General features: G+C 28.6%; 2 protein-coding genes across 5 annotated transcripts; one reads left to right on the top strand and one right to left on the bottom strand.

Moving 5' to 3' along the window:
* Nucleotides 1-2,384: 2,384 nt before the first annotated feature.
* Nucleotides 2,385-7,335, bottom strand: LOC115716736 (uncharacterized). Of its 4 annotated transcripts, none has more exons than XM_061111556.1 (11): nucleotides 6,704-7,335; nucleotides 6,523-6,625; nucleotides 5,760-6,440; nucleotides 5,435-5,519; nucleotides 5,271-5,357; nucleotides 5,073-5,192; nucleotides 4,397-4,486; nucleotides 4,238-4,265; nucleotides 4,031-4,058; nucleotides 3,270-3,325; nucleotides 2,385-2,813 (listed from the first exon to the last, which is right to left on the bottom strand). In XM_061111556.1, exons 3-10 carry the CDS (start codon nucleotides 5,834-5,836, stop codon nucleotides 3,316-3,318), a joined length of 525 nt encoding a protein of 174 aa, XP_060967539.1. In that variant the 5' UTR covers nucleotides 5,837-6,440; nucleotides 6,523-6,625; nucleotides 6,704-7,335; the 3' UTR covers nucleotides 2,385-2,813; nucleotides 3,270-3,315. The 4 variants fall into 4 exon arrangements, with proteins under 4 accessions (XP_060967539.1, XP_060967541.1, XP_060967542.1 ...); XM_061111558.1 differs by lacking the exon at nucleotides 4,031-4,058 and having other exon boundaries at nucleotides 5,760-6,051; nucleotides 6,230-6,440; nucleotides 6,704-7,312; XM_061111559.1 differs by lacking the exon at nucleotides 4,238-4,265 and having other exon boundaries at nucleotides 6,704-7,328.
* Nucleotides 7,336-11,654: 4,319 nt separating this feature from the next.
* LOC115711257 (zeatin O-glucosyltransferase) lies at nucleotides 11,655-13,376 on the top strand. Its single transcript, XM_030639595.2, has one exon. The coding sequence runs from the start codon at nucleotides 11,695-11,697 to the stop codon at nucleotides 13,102-13,104; it is 1,410 nt and encodes a 469-aa protein (XP_030495455.2). The 5' UTR covers nucleotides 11,655-11,694; the 3' UTR covers nucleotides 13,105-13,376.
* The last annotated feature ends 1,420 nt before the right edge of the window (nucleotides 13,377-14,796 follow it).

Here is a 14,796-nt window from a genome sequence, read left to right as displayed (position 1 = left end):
AATTACATAATAAATTAAAATTTAAAAAAAAAAACTGTAAAAATACTTCAACACAAAGGTTTTTTTTTTTTTTTTGTATTTTTACGCTTTGAACTTTTTTATATACAAAAATACCTTTTCAATAAAAATAATAAATTGTTGTTTGGTTGTTTTATAATTTATGTATAGTTGTATTATATTGTCATCAAGTTGTTTTTCTAATTTTTTTTTATTATTTTATAGTTTATTTATATTTGATTTATAGTTGTCGTGAGACTGATTTTTTATTATTTTTTAGTTATTTTTTTCTTTTTTTTTAAGAAAAGTATATTTTTGTAATGTTAAAATTTTATAAGCGTATCTTTATAAAAAGAAACTTTAAATCATAAATTGTAAGTAAATATTAAAAATGTATTTTTAATAATTTCTCTTATTATTATAATAATTTGAAAATTAAACCATCAAATGCATGAACCACTTTAGTCTTAGATGAGATAGAGAGACGTTTTGACAACAAATATGTTTAAGATTTTGTGGTTAGGAACTCTTAGTAGGACATTCATTAATTAGCAGTGGAGCCCTCGCAATAATTAATTTGCTAAACTCGATCTACATAACCATACTTTAATTTCTCATGATTTTATTATACAAATTACACATATTTTAAAATTCAAATATAGATAACGAATATATTAATGAAAAATAAATATTTTCTAAATTATTAATTTAGAGTTGACGTTTTTTTTTTTCTGAAAAGGAATTTAGAGTTGACGTTAAAAATATATATATATATATATAAATATATACACATGCTATATACATTTAAGTAGGAGTGGACATCCGATCCAATCAAATTAGTAATTAGATTTGGAAAATCATCATCCGATCTAATGCAATTAGACCTTAAAATCTAATCAAATTACTAATTAGATTGGATCGATTTTTTAATTAGATATCCAATTATACACCTAAATTTCAATTTATAGTTAAAAAATATGAAAAAAAAATATATATGTAAAAACTAAGTATGACTTTTTTTTTTTTTTTTGAAATCGGTTTATTTATTAAAGAAAGATTACACAAGTTTAGGCAAGTCCGCTTTTAAAGAAGCAGACGCACAAAAGGGATATATAACAACCCTCCCACAACTTATTACAATCTGAAACCAAAGCTTCTTTGGCCAAAGAGTGAGCAGACCGATTGCAATCTCTGCTGATATGCTGCACGGCAAGGCAATGAACAAATTCCGGGGTCTCTCTTATATCGTCTAGTAATGCACTCCAGTCCGTTTTGGCTTGGGAAATACTATTCAGGTAGTTCACAACACGAAGGCAATCGGTTTGGATAATGTAAGGATAGACAGCCATTTTGATAGCTAAATGGATGCCCATCCTTAAAGCTAGCACCTCTGCCACTTCCACCGAATAAGATCACTTTCTATTTAAGTTTAATACTTCATACAGTGACGGACCCAGAATTTTTACTTTGTGGGGGCTTATTTATTATTAAAAAATATTTATACCTATATTATAATCACTCTTACTAGATTTATTTATTTTTGTAGGGGCTTTTCTACTATTTTATTCTATAATAATTATCAAATTAAAAAAAATTACATTTAATTTTTTAAAAGGCAATATTTTTGTTAGTGGTGGCTATAGCCCCCATATCAACAATACTAGGTCCGTCCCTGACTTCATATACATACTAATCTTACAAGTGTAATGTAGCTAAAAAAATTTAAATAATTAAAACAATAACATTTCTAAGTAATAAAATAGAATAAAATATCATGAAAATAAATACACAAAACAATTAAGTATTACAAATTTAACATAAAAAAATCTAATAGAAATATAATAAATATATATTATATTTTTTAATCTTTTTTATTATATAAATAATTTTTTAATATATATATTGGATCGGTTTTTAATTGGATTTTGAGATTGATATCCTATAATCGATCCAATCAAATTAAAATCTAACTTTTAGCATCTAATCCAATCTAATTCAATTGTAATTGAATATCTAACTTTTTATAATTGAATTGAATTAAATTAGATTGGTTCGATTTAATTAGATTGGATGATGTCCACCCTTACATATAAGACAATGCATATATGATATATGAAATTGAAGTGGCACGATTGCTCACCCACTACTCTTCCATACTCATCTATATTATAAATATATATCATACTTATCTATATAAATATACTAGGTAGGAGTTACGTGCCGAGGCACGTAAAGATTAGTTTTAGGTAAAGTTTAGTTATTTTTTTTTATTTCTTCTTATTTAGATTGTATGTAAAGGTATGATCATACGAATAATTTATTTTATCAAATTAATATTTGTGCTATTATAATTGGTTGTTAAAATATAATTAGGTATATATAAATCATAATAAAATAATACTTATTATTTACTTTTAGAAAATTGGGTATATGAAATACTTGCATACACTACTCCATGTAAATCCATAAATAACAAGTCAAGAGAAAGAAAAACAAGCTCAGCAGCAAGAAAAGTCTCAACACTAAATAAAATAAAATTACTGTAAAAAAAAAAAAAAAGGTAACTTCTTCCTAATCTTCCATTGGTTCAACTACTTGAATGGTGAACTGATTGTACTTTGAAGTCATTATTCGGTTTGCATCAAGAAAGAAATTCTCCTTGTACTTGATCTTGTACGCGAGAAGAAGGCATATAGTCTCTATACTCTGCTTACCACGGTCCACATAGTCTCCTAGTAACAGATAGTTTGCTTCAGGTGGAAATCCACCATACTCAAACAATCTTAACAAATCTGAAAACTGACCATGAACATCTCCTGCAAACGAATGCTTAAAGATATCATTAAAACAACACATTAACCAATATAATAATCTAGCTCAAATGTAAGTTCTCGTAGAAACAAATTGGCACCCATAAGTAAAAAAAAACAATTAACATTTTCATTCTTTTTTGAGATCATGAACACAAGATTTTCAGCTGCATTTAGTATACTCTGTAAATGAATAGGAAAAATGATTCAATTAACACAGATTTACCAAGAGTAATATTGACATACCAAATAATAACACTCAAATCAGGAAAAAGACCCAAAGCACCCAAATTTACAAGATTGCTTATGTATGTTAACTTTGAAATACTTTTTAAACATTGTTATACAGAACCCAAATTAAATTATTGTGAGTTTCAAAAAAATAACACTCAAATCAGAAAAAAGGCCCAAAGCACTTGGCTCATAAGATTAAACATGCTTAAAAGAGTGAAATTGACTTACAAAAATGATATGAATGAGTTAAACTCCTTGCAATGCTTGATTATCTTTAGTATAGCCTGTTCAACAAAATAAAAAAATAAATTAAAAAGTCTATAGCACACAAATTGAAAAATAGTACTGAATTAGATTCAACCATAAACAGAATTATCCCTGCATGGCTTTTCTAGAAATTCTCTTTATAGTGTTCTGAGATTGCCCTTCTGCTTCCATAGCTCACAAGAATCAAAATCAATCATTTATATATATATTTTACCATTCAAAAATAATAACAATATATTTTACCTTCGTGAAGAACATTGCTAGATTATAATAGTATACATGCTTCCATAAACATTTGCACACAAATTGAAAAATAGTACTGAATTAGATTCAACCATAAACATTTGCACTTGCAGATCAGTAATGAACACCATACAATTCTAAGTGCACTTACTACATTCCAAAGACAGATATATAAACATATCAAAATCATAAGTTAAAAATTTTGATTAAAAAAAAACACAGTGAGTGAGAAATATTACCAATCCTTCAATCTGTAAAACTCTGAGAGGAGAAACCAATATAATAATCTAGCTCAAATGTAAGTTCTCGTAGAAACAAATTGGCACCCATAAGTAAAAAAAAACAATTAACATTTTCATAAAATGTGTATCAAGATAAAATGAAACACAACATAAAATGAAGAGATAGATTAAGAACAAGTATCAAGATTACACTAATGCTAATTTCATTTAGATCTCAGAGTGGAGATGAAGACTCACCAGTGTTTCCATATTTCTGATGTAAGTCCTGCCAAAGATAGAAAAAATGAGTTTAATGAGATAACATAAAAAAAAAAAAAAACATTTTCATAAGTAAAAAAAAAACAATTAACATTTTCATAAAATGAAGAGATAGATTAAGAACAAGTATCAAGATTACACTAATGCTAATTTCATTTAGATCTCAGAGTGGAGATGAAGACTCACCAGTGTTTCCATATTTCTGATGTAAGTCCTGCCAAAGATAGAAAAAATGAGTTTAATGAGATAACATATCATTGCGTGTATTATGCAGGCTTTATAAAGAATCAGTAGGCTTAAATTAGATAATAGACATGGCGGAATAGCAGGGCAAGTGCAGCTTACCATTGCCAGGTTGAAATCAATCAGGTAACCTTTACTGGCCTTACGAGAGAAGAGGAAGTTTCCAGGTTTGACATCCCTGTGGATTACACCCTGCCAACCCAGAAAAATAGAGCGTTAGAACTTTTTGTTTTGTAAGAATACTCTGATCCTCATGGATTATAAACAGCTACAGACTGATTAACAAAAGATTGTATAAGTGCTTAAAATTCAACAAAAGGTTTTCCGTAGTCTCCATATATATGTAGAAGGTAGTTTACTTGAAATTCAACAGCCATGTCCAACCATTCTATCTGACTTGGCACCTGGCCTGAGAGTGATTAGATAGTATTAATTCTGTGTTAAGAGAGTTGCAACTAAAAGGGGATTTGGCAGTCTTCTTGGATAAACCGTTAGTGTTAGATTCATGAGTAAGTAGAAATAATTTATAACGATCTCATGTTTTGATTTATTAATTTTGTTTTTCTAATGGACTTTTTCCTTTGTTACAAATATGTATATATATATATATATATATTTTTTTTTCTTTTTTGGTATACATATCTTCTTAGTGGAAATTGGCTAGAAAGTGCTGTTTGTATGTATCGAATTCCCATAATCTATATGCATTACTTATCTTTCAAAGTAGCATGAAAACTCAAAAATCATTAAATCAAAAGTGAAAGTAATTTTTACTTACTGGACAAACTGGACCCTGAGAAGAGATAACAGATTGCATCTCTGAAGGTTCTGATAAATAGCCCAATCGAATATATGGAAGCAAATCCAGTATAGCTTCCCTTTCCTTACCAGCATACACCTGAAAAAAGCATATATTAGAGCGAAGTAAAAGAAACCTAACAGCTAAGTTTCTGGAAAACAAATTAAATGTGCATACATGAAAAACTTGCACAGATAATTTTCCATTCCTCTGAGCAACCATTCTTTTATCTTGATACTGGGGATCCTCCGTATTCAAAGCCGCCTAGAAAAAAATCAGTAAGAATAAGACTTACACCTAAATAGGGAATCGTGTACAGTAGACAGACTTGCTTATTATACCTCAATCACCAACCGGTCATAAGGATTATCTTCATCGACAAATCCATAGTTTATAAGCAATTTTGAGTTAGGCTGTGGCCCACACCTGCATTAATATACAAATTTCACATAAGCTAACATGTACTATTTTTGTTTTAGATATATTTACTGGAATAAGAGCAGATAACCCTCACACACAAACCATTCAGCATGCCTCAAGTGGTAAATGCATAGCAATGAGAAAGTAACAAATTGCACTATCAAGGATAATAAATAAATGGCCAACTTGTAATCTGTTTGCCAGCTACATGATTACATATAATATATATAAAGAAAAATGTCATACCAAACAGCAATAGATTCTCCAGCCTTATATGGGCGATCAACCACCAGTTGAACTGCACCATCAACAGCTGTTAACATTGCTTTGCAATTGCTGCTGTAAGCTAATAACGGGGGTCCGAGAGGGACCAAAGCAAACCTACGAGCCAAGCTGACTTGACTGAACCTTCATATTTAATGACAAAGCTTTTACCCTGTGTATTACACAAAATCATAGGCTAGTCAGTATTACACAAATCGCTCCAGCATCCTAAGCTCATTGTCAACATGATGCTTATGAGCATTAACATGAGGACCTGTAATAAAAATAAAACAAAAAGGAAAAGATGATATCAAGAAGTGCCTCAAAATGAAACCAATATAATACAAAAGATGATATCACAAAGTGTTCGATAAAATGTGTGATAGACAAGTAAGTAAGTAAGTAGAAACACAACATAAATACAAAAGCTTTCACTTCAGAAACTCACTCACGTCAAGAAAAGCTTATTATTAGGAGCTCCATATCCATGAATGGGTAAAGTGTAGCATAAAGTAGCATCCTTTGAATTGTAATTGCCATTGCGACGATTCAAGATAATAGCCTCCTCCTCGGAATCTTCGTTCTCCAAATGATATGGTATCATGTTAAATCCCTGCATGGCTTTTCTAGAAATTCTCTTTATAGTGTTCTGAGATTGCCCTTCTGCTTCCATAGCTCACAAGAATCAAAATCAATCATTTATATATATATTTTACCATTCAAAAATAATAACAATATATTTTACCTTCGTGAAGAACATTGCTAGATTATAATAGTATACATGCTTCCATAAACATACAATAGCCATATTACTGAAGCTGACAAACGCTTATTTCACTCTTCAACACCTGAAAGCAAATTGAATAGGCAATATGAGAGAGAGAGAGAGAGAGAGAGAGAGAGAGAGAGAGAGGTAGAAGAATTACCTCAGGCCTATCATGTTCAACATGCTCTAAGACAAAGCAGTCAGAATCTCCATTCTTGACTGAACCTTCATATTTAATGACAAAGCTTTTACCCGAAATCAAACCCCCAAACAACCGAAAAGAAACCCCCAAACAACCCGAAAAGAAATTAAAACCCTAAAACCCTAACTTTCACCCGAAAAGAAACCCCCAAACAACCGGTACTGAAGATCGATGAAGAAAAAGATCGGATTCCCAAATCAAACTCTCCGATAAAAACAAAACCCAAAGAGAAAGAATCTGCGAAAGAAGAGGAGGAACAAGGTGAATGGGTTTATGAGGAGGAGGCTGTGGCGGCCATTTCTGGGTCGCGAAAGAGAGGGATTGAGAAGGTTTAGCTTGTGTTTGTTGGGGTTTGGGGGTTTGTAGAGAGACAGAAGACTCTCTCGTGTAATGAAATGGAAGCCCTAATTTGAAGAATGCTATCCCCAAATCCAATTCAGGGATGAATCGTGTGGCTCGCACGTGCGGTAGGGACTATACCATTAATTGTGAGTGAGAAAAGTAGACGATTTTTTTGGGGTTAAATTTAACAGAATATTCTTTTATTTGTAAAGAATATTCTGTTAAACCAAGAATTGCCGTTACATAGGCACTTTTAATATATAAAGATATATAGATATATATTCTTGAACCATACCATGGATAAATAAACTGCGAATAATCACATAGAATAAATATATGTTTTTTTATATAACCACGTACATATAATAGAATCATTTAATTAAATTATGTATAATATTATATACGTTTTCGCTCTCCTAACTGGTACACCGTATTACACTGTATTATATTGTATAATATTATATTAAATTGTATTTCATGTAATATTTTTATATAAAATTACATGTGATATTGATTTTTATGACCACCTAAATAGATAATATTTTAATATAAATTAAAGTTTAACGTAATATTATATAAAAATATGATATATAATCTAATTCAATATAATACAATACAATACGACTTAATACAACGTACCAAATGAGCCCTATATGTATTATTATGCTATTCATTCAATTCGTTAACAATGATTCCCAAATTATTTTCAGTGTTGTAATTAAAATAGTTATTTTTATTAAGTTTTGTTACACGTGGCAATGATGATAGACACTAACATGCTGGTAGAGTCGCCTTTAGTTATAGGTCGGTTAGGCCTCCACTCATTTTAGGAGTTTAAATAAAAAAAATACTTTTTAAAAAATATACATATTTTTTTAATAATTTTTAAAAATATCATTTATCTTTGTAGTAAAGATTCAAATTTTTCTTTTGCCTATAACTCATTTCAATTCAGGACCGATCATGCTTGAATATTTTGATCATGTCAGCACCACATACACAAGTTTAAGATAAAATTAATAATTAAAAGTTTAATATATGTATTTTTAAACAAATTTATTAAACTAAAAATCATTTAATATTTAAAAAAAAAATTATTTTTTTTTCTTTCAAAGTATACCGACGATATATTAATTGCAATGAGACTAAACAACAGTGTATATTTTGTTAGTTACATCATAAAACTCAAAAAAATCGACCACTTTACAACACTATCTATGAATATAATTATAATTTGGAAGTAAAATTAACCCTAAATATATATATATAATTAATAAATATCAATATCTTCTACAATAATAATTTTTTGGTCGACTGTGAAGTTTGATTATCTTCATTACATGTTTTTTGAATTGATATTTATATGAGCATTGTTATTAGTCATTTTAAAGTGTCTAACAACATATCAATGTGACACACACGTAATTGTGAATAGTTATTAACAGGTTTTTTTTATGTTATTTATTAAATAAAAATGCATAGAATTTAATATTAAATTGCCTTAGTAATAATATGTCACCTGATGCTTAACACCTTATTAAGATCCCCTTAACATTTCTATATTTATATATTTATATATGTGCAGACACTTATTGGAAATCAAGGAGATTAATTAACTAATTAAGTTTATAAAAGTCTTTATTAAAATATATCACTTATTATAAGTTAATTTTTTTTTTTTTGAAAATTCACTTATTATAAAGGTTTAAACTTTTTTTTTTTGGCTAACTATTATAAGGTTTAAACTTAATTCTTGTTTCCTTCCAAAAACAAAAAAAAAAAAAAACTTAATTATTTTTTTTAAGGTTGAAAATTATTTTATATATACAAGCGAATTTCAAACAAAATCTTATACATATATATATTACCAATTATTATGAGTACAAACATTCTATATATATATATATATATATAGTAATTAAGACGAGTATAGAAAGAGCTTAAAATAATTAACTAAAAAATTATTAAAAAATAAAATAACACAATAAATAATAGCTTAAAAATCACACAAATTAATGGGGTATGAGAGCAGGGACTCTATAGTCACTTTAATTAATTAAATATTATGTCTAATAAATCGGTAGAACATTATCTTATATTCAGCCAACACTAATAATTATAGTAAAAACCTAATTGCATTTAGACTCGGTCCTGGACTAAGGCAGGCTAGGCCCGTGTTTAAGACTCACTTAAACTCAAGATTCAAAATTTTTATATAGTATACTTTTTGTATTGAAAAAAAAAATATTTTTGAAATTATATAAAAAAGGCTCAATAATACTCACTCAATAATTTTTTTAAGCCATTGGCCCTCATTACACTAATAATAATAATATTAAACACTATTAGTACCTTTTAATATTTCTCATTTTAATGTCAACAAAATTAGTTAATTAATGAAAGTTTGAGTATTGTATACTTCTCTTCAATATGAAGTATATTAAATTTAGTTACTGCACAACAAACATATATACGTAGGTGTATTAATTAATATGTGGTACCGACAATCATATTATTAGCATGCGTAAAAACCATGCATATCTCTTAATATTTTCAAATAATTATTAATAATAAAATAAAATAAAAAAGCATCCTTAGCCACATGCATATCTCTTCAATTTTTTTTCTTCAAACAATAATAATAATAATAATAATAATAATAATAAAGCATGCATATAGCTATGGATGGACCACTATTTTATATAACTGTCATTCAATTAATAGACATATATATATATATATATTTATAGCAACCAAAATACAAATGACAAAGAGTTTGGTTGTTTGTCCTAAGAGTAACATTAATGAGTGTCATGTAATTTTTTTAATTGGTTGATATTTTACACAAAGTTATGTTTGGTTTGGGTTAGCCTAAAAAAAGCTAACTAATCATAAATTATCACGTGCATGTACACATTTTTACATGTATTTAGAAAGTTATTTCTAGTATAAAATTTTCATATTTTAAGGACTTGTTACTAATCCATTATAAATTGTAATTATTTATTTTTTTTGGGAGGATGGAAAAAACAAGATAGAATATTAAAAATCTTCTTTTTAAGTATATATATATATATAGTTACAATAATATAATTTTTTTAATTAAATGTGACTTTTAATCACAATATAAAAATTATTAGTAACTAAAATATAGTATTTAAATTTAAATCATTACTAATTTAGTTTTAATTACAACAAGTATTGTAATATATTTATAGTTAAAATAATTTGTAATTTTTGTGACTAATACATTTAATTATAGATCCTTTAGTCATAATTAAAAATGATAATTTATTATTAATCACAAAATTTTTACTTTTAATCACAATAAAAATAAAAATAAAATTATAATAATTTTTTAAGCTACATACTTCAAAATTTGATTGTGATATCTTTGTATTCAGTTTTATTGTATGAATCAAAGATTCTTTCCTTTTGGTATTGGTCCTTTAACTTTTTCAATCCACTAACAAAAAAAAAAAAAAAAACATTACAGCATGCATCTCTAATTGATGGGTAAATTTTTTAAGGTATATTTTATCTTAATATTTTCATAACAAATTAAAAATATCACAAGAGAAGGGAAACTTTAAATTAACTTTTTCTTTGTAGGTAGATGTGTGAAATCACTTATCACTATATTTTACACAAATCTTGCACTACTATCAGGGTTGATCCTAAGGTATATAGGGCCTAAAACGAAATTAAATTTTAAGGCCCTATATATATAATTTAACTATTATAAAATAATAATTCTAGCGCTTAATTTAATGGTAAAACTTTTAAAAATTTATAAGAATTTCAAAATTCAATTCCTCGTAACTACACATTAACTTTATTGATCAATGTGTATTCTGATAAAATAAGAGTAGTCGACACGTGAACTACCACAAATACAACACTAAAAATTGCCACTCCACCTCAATATTCTCTTAATTTGTCATATGAAAATATATATTAATTTGTGTAATATATATACATAAATATATAATAAAAAATAATAGGATCTATCTATGTATATAGGAGCAGCTTATTACAGCTTGCATCCTACTTTTTTCCCATAAAAGCAACGGAAAAGGACTTGATCGTACTAATAATTAATTTTCTTTATTAAGAAATTAAAAGAAAGAAAAAAAAATGTATATAAAAGAATAGATAGAAACCACTTGGGGTTAGCTCAAGTGGTCATAAGTAGGTGTGTGAGTGTTAAAGGTTTTGGGTTCGAGTCCAGTTCAAGTGGCCATAAATAAGTGTGTGAGTGTTAAAGGTTCTGAGTTTAAGTCCCAGATAAAACATGTTGTAATAAATAAACGCTTAAATCAAAAAAAAAAAAAAAAAGAATAGATAGAAATCAGCCTTACGTATACACAAATTATAAAACCTACCCCATACTTTCTCTCTTTTACTTGGTCCCAAAAATGCAATAACACTATACCTTTCCAACAAGGAGAAGAAAACAAAAACAGTACTTTATTATTTATTTTAATTTTTTTTTATTAAATAATAATAAAATAATTAGATTAGATTCTTCATGCAAATTGTACTATATATATCCCCCAAACCTAAGCAATATTGAATATAGAAATATCCATAACAAATAGTCACATATGGATAACCAATATCAACACCCTTCTCCTCCTCCACCTCCTCATGACGTGGCGGTGGTGGTTGTTCCGTTACCGGCACAAGGCCACATCAACCAACTCTTCCACCTTTCCCGCCTTATCGTGGCCTACGACATCCCGGTCCACATCGTAGGAACCACAATCCACAACCACCAAGCCAAAGCTAGACTCCAAGGATGGGATCCAAACTCAATCCCAAACATACACTTCCATAATTTCACAATCCCATCTTTTCCTTCCCCACCTCCAAATCCATCTCTCCAACAAACCTTCCCTTCTCATCTCCTTCCTTCTTTCCGCGCAACTAGCCATCTTCGCCACCCCACCGCGGCTCTCCTGCGCCGTCTCTCGTCCCAAACCCGAAGAGTCGTGGTAATCCACGACTCGCTAATGGCGTCAGTTGTGCAAGACGTTGTTTCTATTCAAAACGCTGAGTCATACACTTTTCACAGCGTTTCGGCTTTTGCTATCTTCTTATTTTATTACGACGGCATGAAAAAAACGACGTCTTTGCTCGAAGTAGAAGAGAGTGTCGAGAATATCCCGAAGGATATTCCTTCTCTGGAAGGCTGTATGAACTCCGAGATTCTGGAGTTCATAGCCGGACAGTACGAGTTCAATAAATTGAACTCGGGTAATCTCTACAACACGAGTCGTATGTTGGAGAGACCTTACATGAATTTACTTGATAGGATTTTACCTAACAAGAAACACTGGGCAGTTGGGCCTTTTAATCCGGTGTCGTTTTTGTCAAACGACAGACACGTGTGTTTAAAGTGGTTAGACAAGCAAGAACCGAATTCAGTCATTTATGTGTCGTTTGGGACCACAACAGCTTTCACAGACGAACAAATCTCAGAATTGGCTTTTGGATTACAAAAAAGTAACCAAAAATTCATTTGGGTACTTAGAGAAGCAGACAAAGGTAACGTTTTTGAGGCAGTGAAAAAGTTACAACTCCCAAAAGGGTACGAAGAGAGAGTGAGAAATTTTGGGTTAGTTGTAAGAGAGTGGGCGCCCCAATTGGAAATTTTGGGGCACCCATCAACAGGTGGGTTTTTAAGCCATTGTGGTTGGAACTCGTGCGTGGAGAGCATAACTATGGGAGTGCCCATAGGAACTTGGCCTATGCATTCTGACCAACCGAGAAATGCGGTTCTGGTAACGAAGTTGTTGAGGATTGGAGTTGTGGTTAGAGAGTGGTCCAAGCGTGATGACGTGGCGAGATCTGACACGGTGGCATGTGGGGTCAGAAGATTGATGGCTTCGGATGAAGGGGTTGAGATGAGAAAGAGAGCGGCGGAGCTTGGTGGGGCCCTCCGACGGTCCATGGCGGAAGGTGGAAGTTCTCGTAAGGAGTTGGACTGTTTTATTGCCCATATTTCTAGGTAAGAGGACACGTCAGCTATGCTACTCATCAATATATTATATTTTAATTATTAGTATTTATATATGTATTGTTTCTTTTTTCTATTAAAAAAAGAGATAATTTATGTATTGTTTTTTCTTTTTTTTTGATAGATTATGTATTGTTATTTTGAATATGCAAGTGGAAGTGGATTTAGTGTAAAAGTTTCTTGTATTGGATAAGGAATTATGTATGAAGCTAAATCTCACATAATATTCTCATAGTGAATGTTTATTATTTTATTTTTATTTTTAAATTAATTGTTTTTTATATTAAAAAAAGAAAAATATTATATATATACGTGCCACGATTAGAAATATATTAAATAATAGTTGAATATAAAAGCGAGAGAGGCTAAAAAAGAAAATAAAAAAAGTGTATATATATATTTTAGTTAATTGCCATGTATATTTGTAATAAAAATGTCTATAAAAATAATTAAATTAGATTGTATATATGATAAAAATACAATTCTGACTCGGCCACTGACTAAATGGACTGACCATATAATATGGAATTTTATAATTTTTGTTTTGACATAATAACAATAATAATAAAATAGTTAGACATATTGTAGTATATATAAATCCCCCAAATCTAAGTATTATTATTTATTAATATGAAATATGTTAACAAATAATAGTCAGATAATATGGACACCCAATACCAACATAGTGATTAGTGACCTATGTACTATATATATATATAAATATATATATAAATTCCTTATCCAGTACAATTAGTGTACATAGAATTATTTATGAATCTAAATCTCACATAATCTCATAGTGAATGTTTATTATTTTATTTTTATTATTGAAACATGCATTTTTTTAATAAAATTAATAGCTTTTTGAATGGAAGAAAAATTGTTGTGGTATAAGTACTATAAATTTGATTGAGGACATAAGTGTCACTATAACACCAAAGAATAAATGTTTGTTCAGAAATATATTAATGGCTGAATAGACATATAAATAATTAAGAGAAGGAAGTTTGTAAGCAAATGTTTTGTTTTTGTTTTTTTTTTTAAGTCAACAAATTTTTTGTTCAAGGAGTTAAATGTCATTGCTTTTGTCCCAATAGCCTAATATATATAAATATATTAAGGTTATTTATGGCGAAATCTTTTAACATTTACAATTATTATACATATAATCTTAATTAAAAAAAAAAAGTAACAGTAAAAGTATTTTATTTTACAATTTTATTGCAGTCATACGTACTTTTTTTTGACAATTAAATGTTCACTCACAATTACGTGCGACTTATTATTAGATTATATATTAAATAAGTTAAAAATATATATTGCCACGTACTTTTGAGCTGACACTTAACAAGTTTAATTAGTATATTTAACAACTAAAAAGGAGTAAAACTGCAATATAATCGTAAAATAAAGTATTTTTAATTACCGTCATTTTTTTTAATTAAGATCACATGTACTTTTGCCGTCATTTTTTTTTTTTAATTTTGTACTGATGATTTATTATAGTTATAGTACAGATTATGTAAGTTTTCAAATTTTGTTGAATAATTTACGGTATTAAAAATAAATTTAAAATAATTATTGCGTGAATATAAAATAAAATTAATACATATAACTAATTATTAGAATTATATTTTTCACACATTAAAATATTCAGAATTTTATAAAAATAGAACAACAACTATAA

Source organism: Cannabis sativa, chromosome 3 (assembly GCF_029168945.1).
Source record: "Cannabis sativa cultivar Pink pepper isolate KNU-18-1 chromosome 3, ASM2916894v1, whole genome shotgun sequence".
Classification (NCBI taxonomy): domain Eukaryota; kingdom Viridiplantae; phylum Streptophyta; class Magnoliopsida; order Rosales; family Cannabaceae; genus Cannabis; species Cannabis sativa.
Note: the sequence above shows the minus strand (reverse complement) of the source record. Positions and strands in the feature narration are given on the sequence as shown.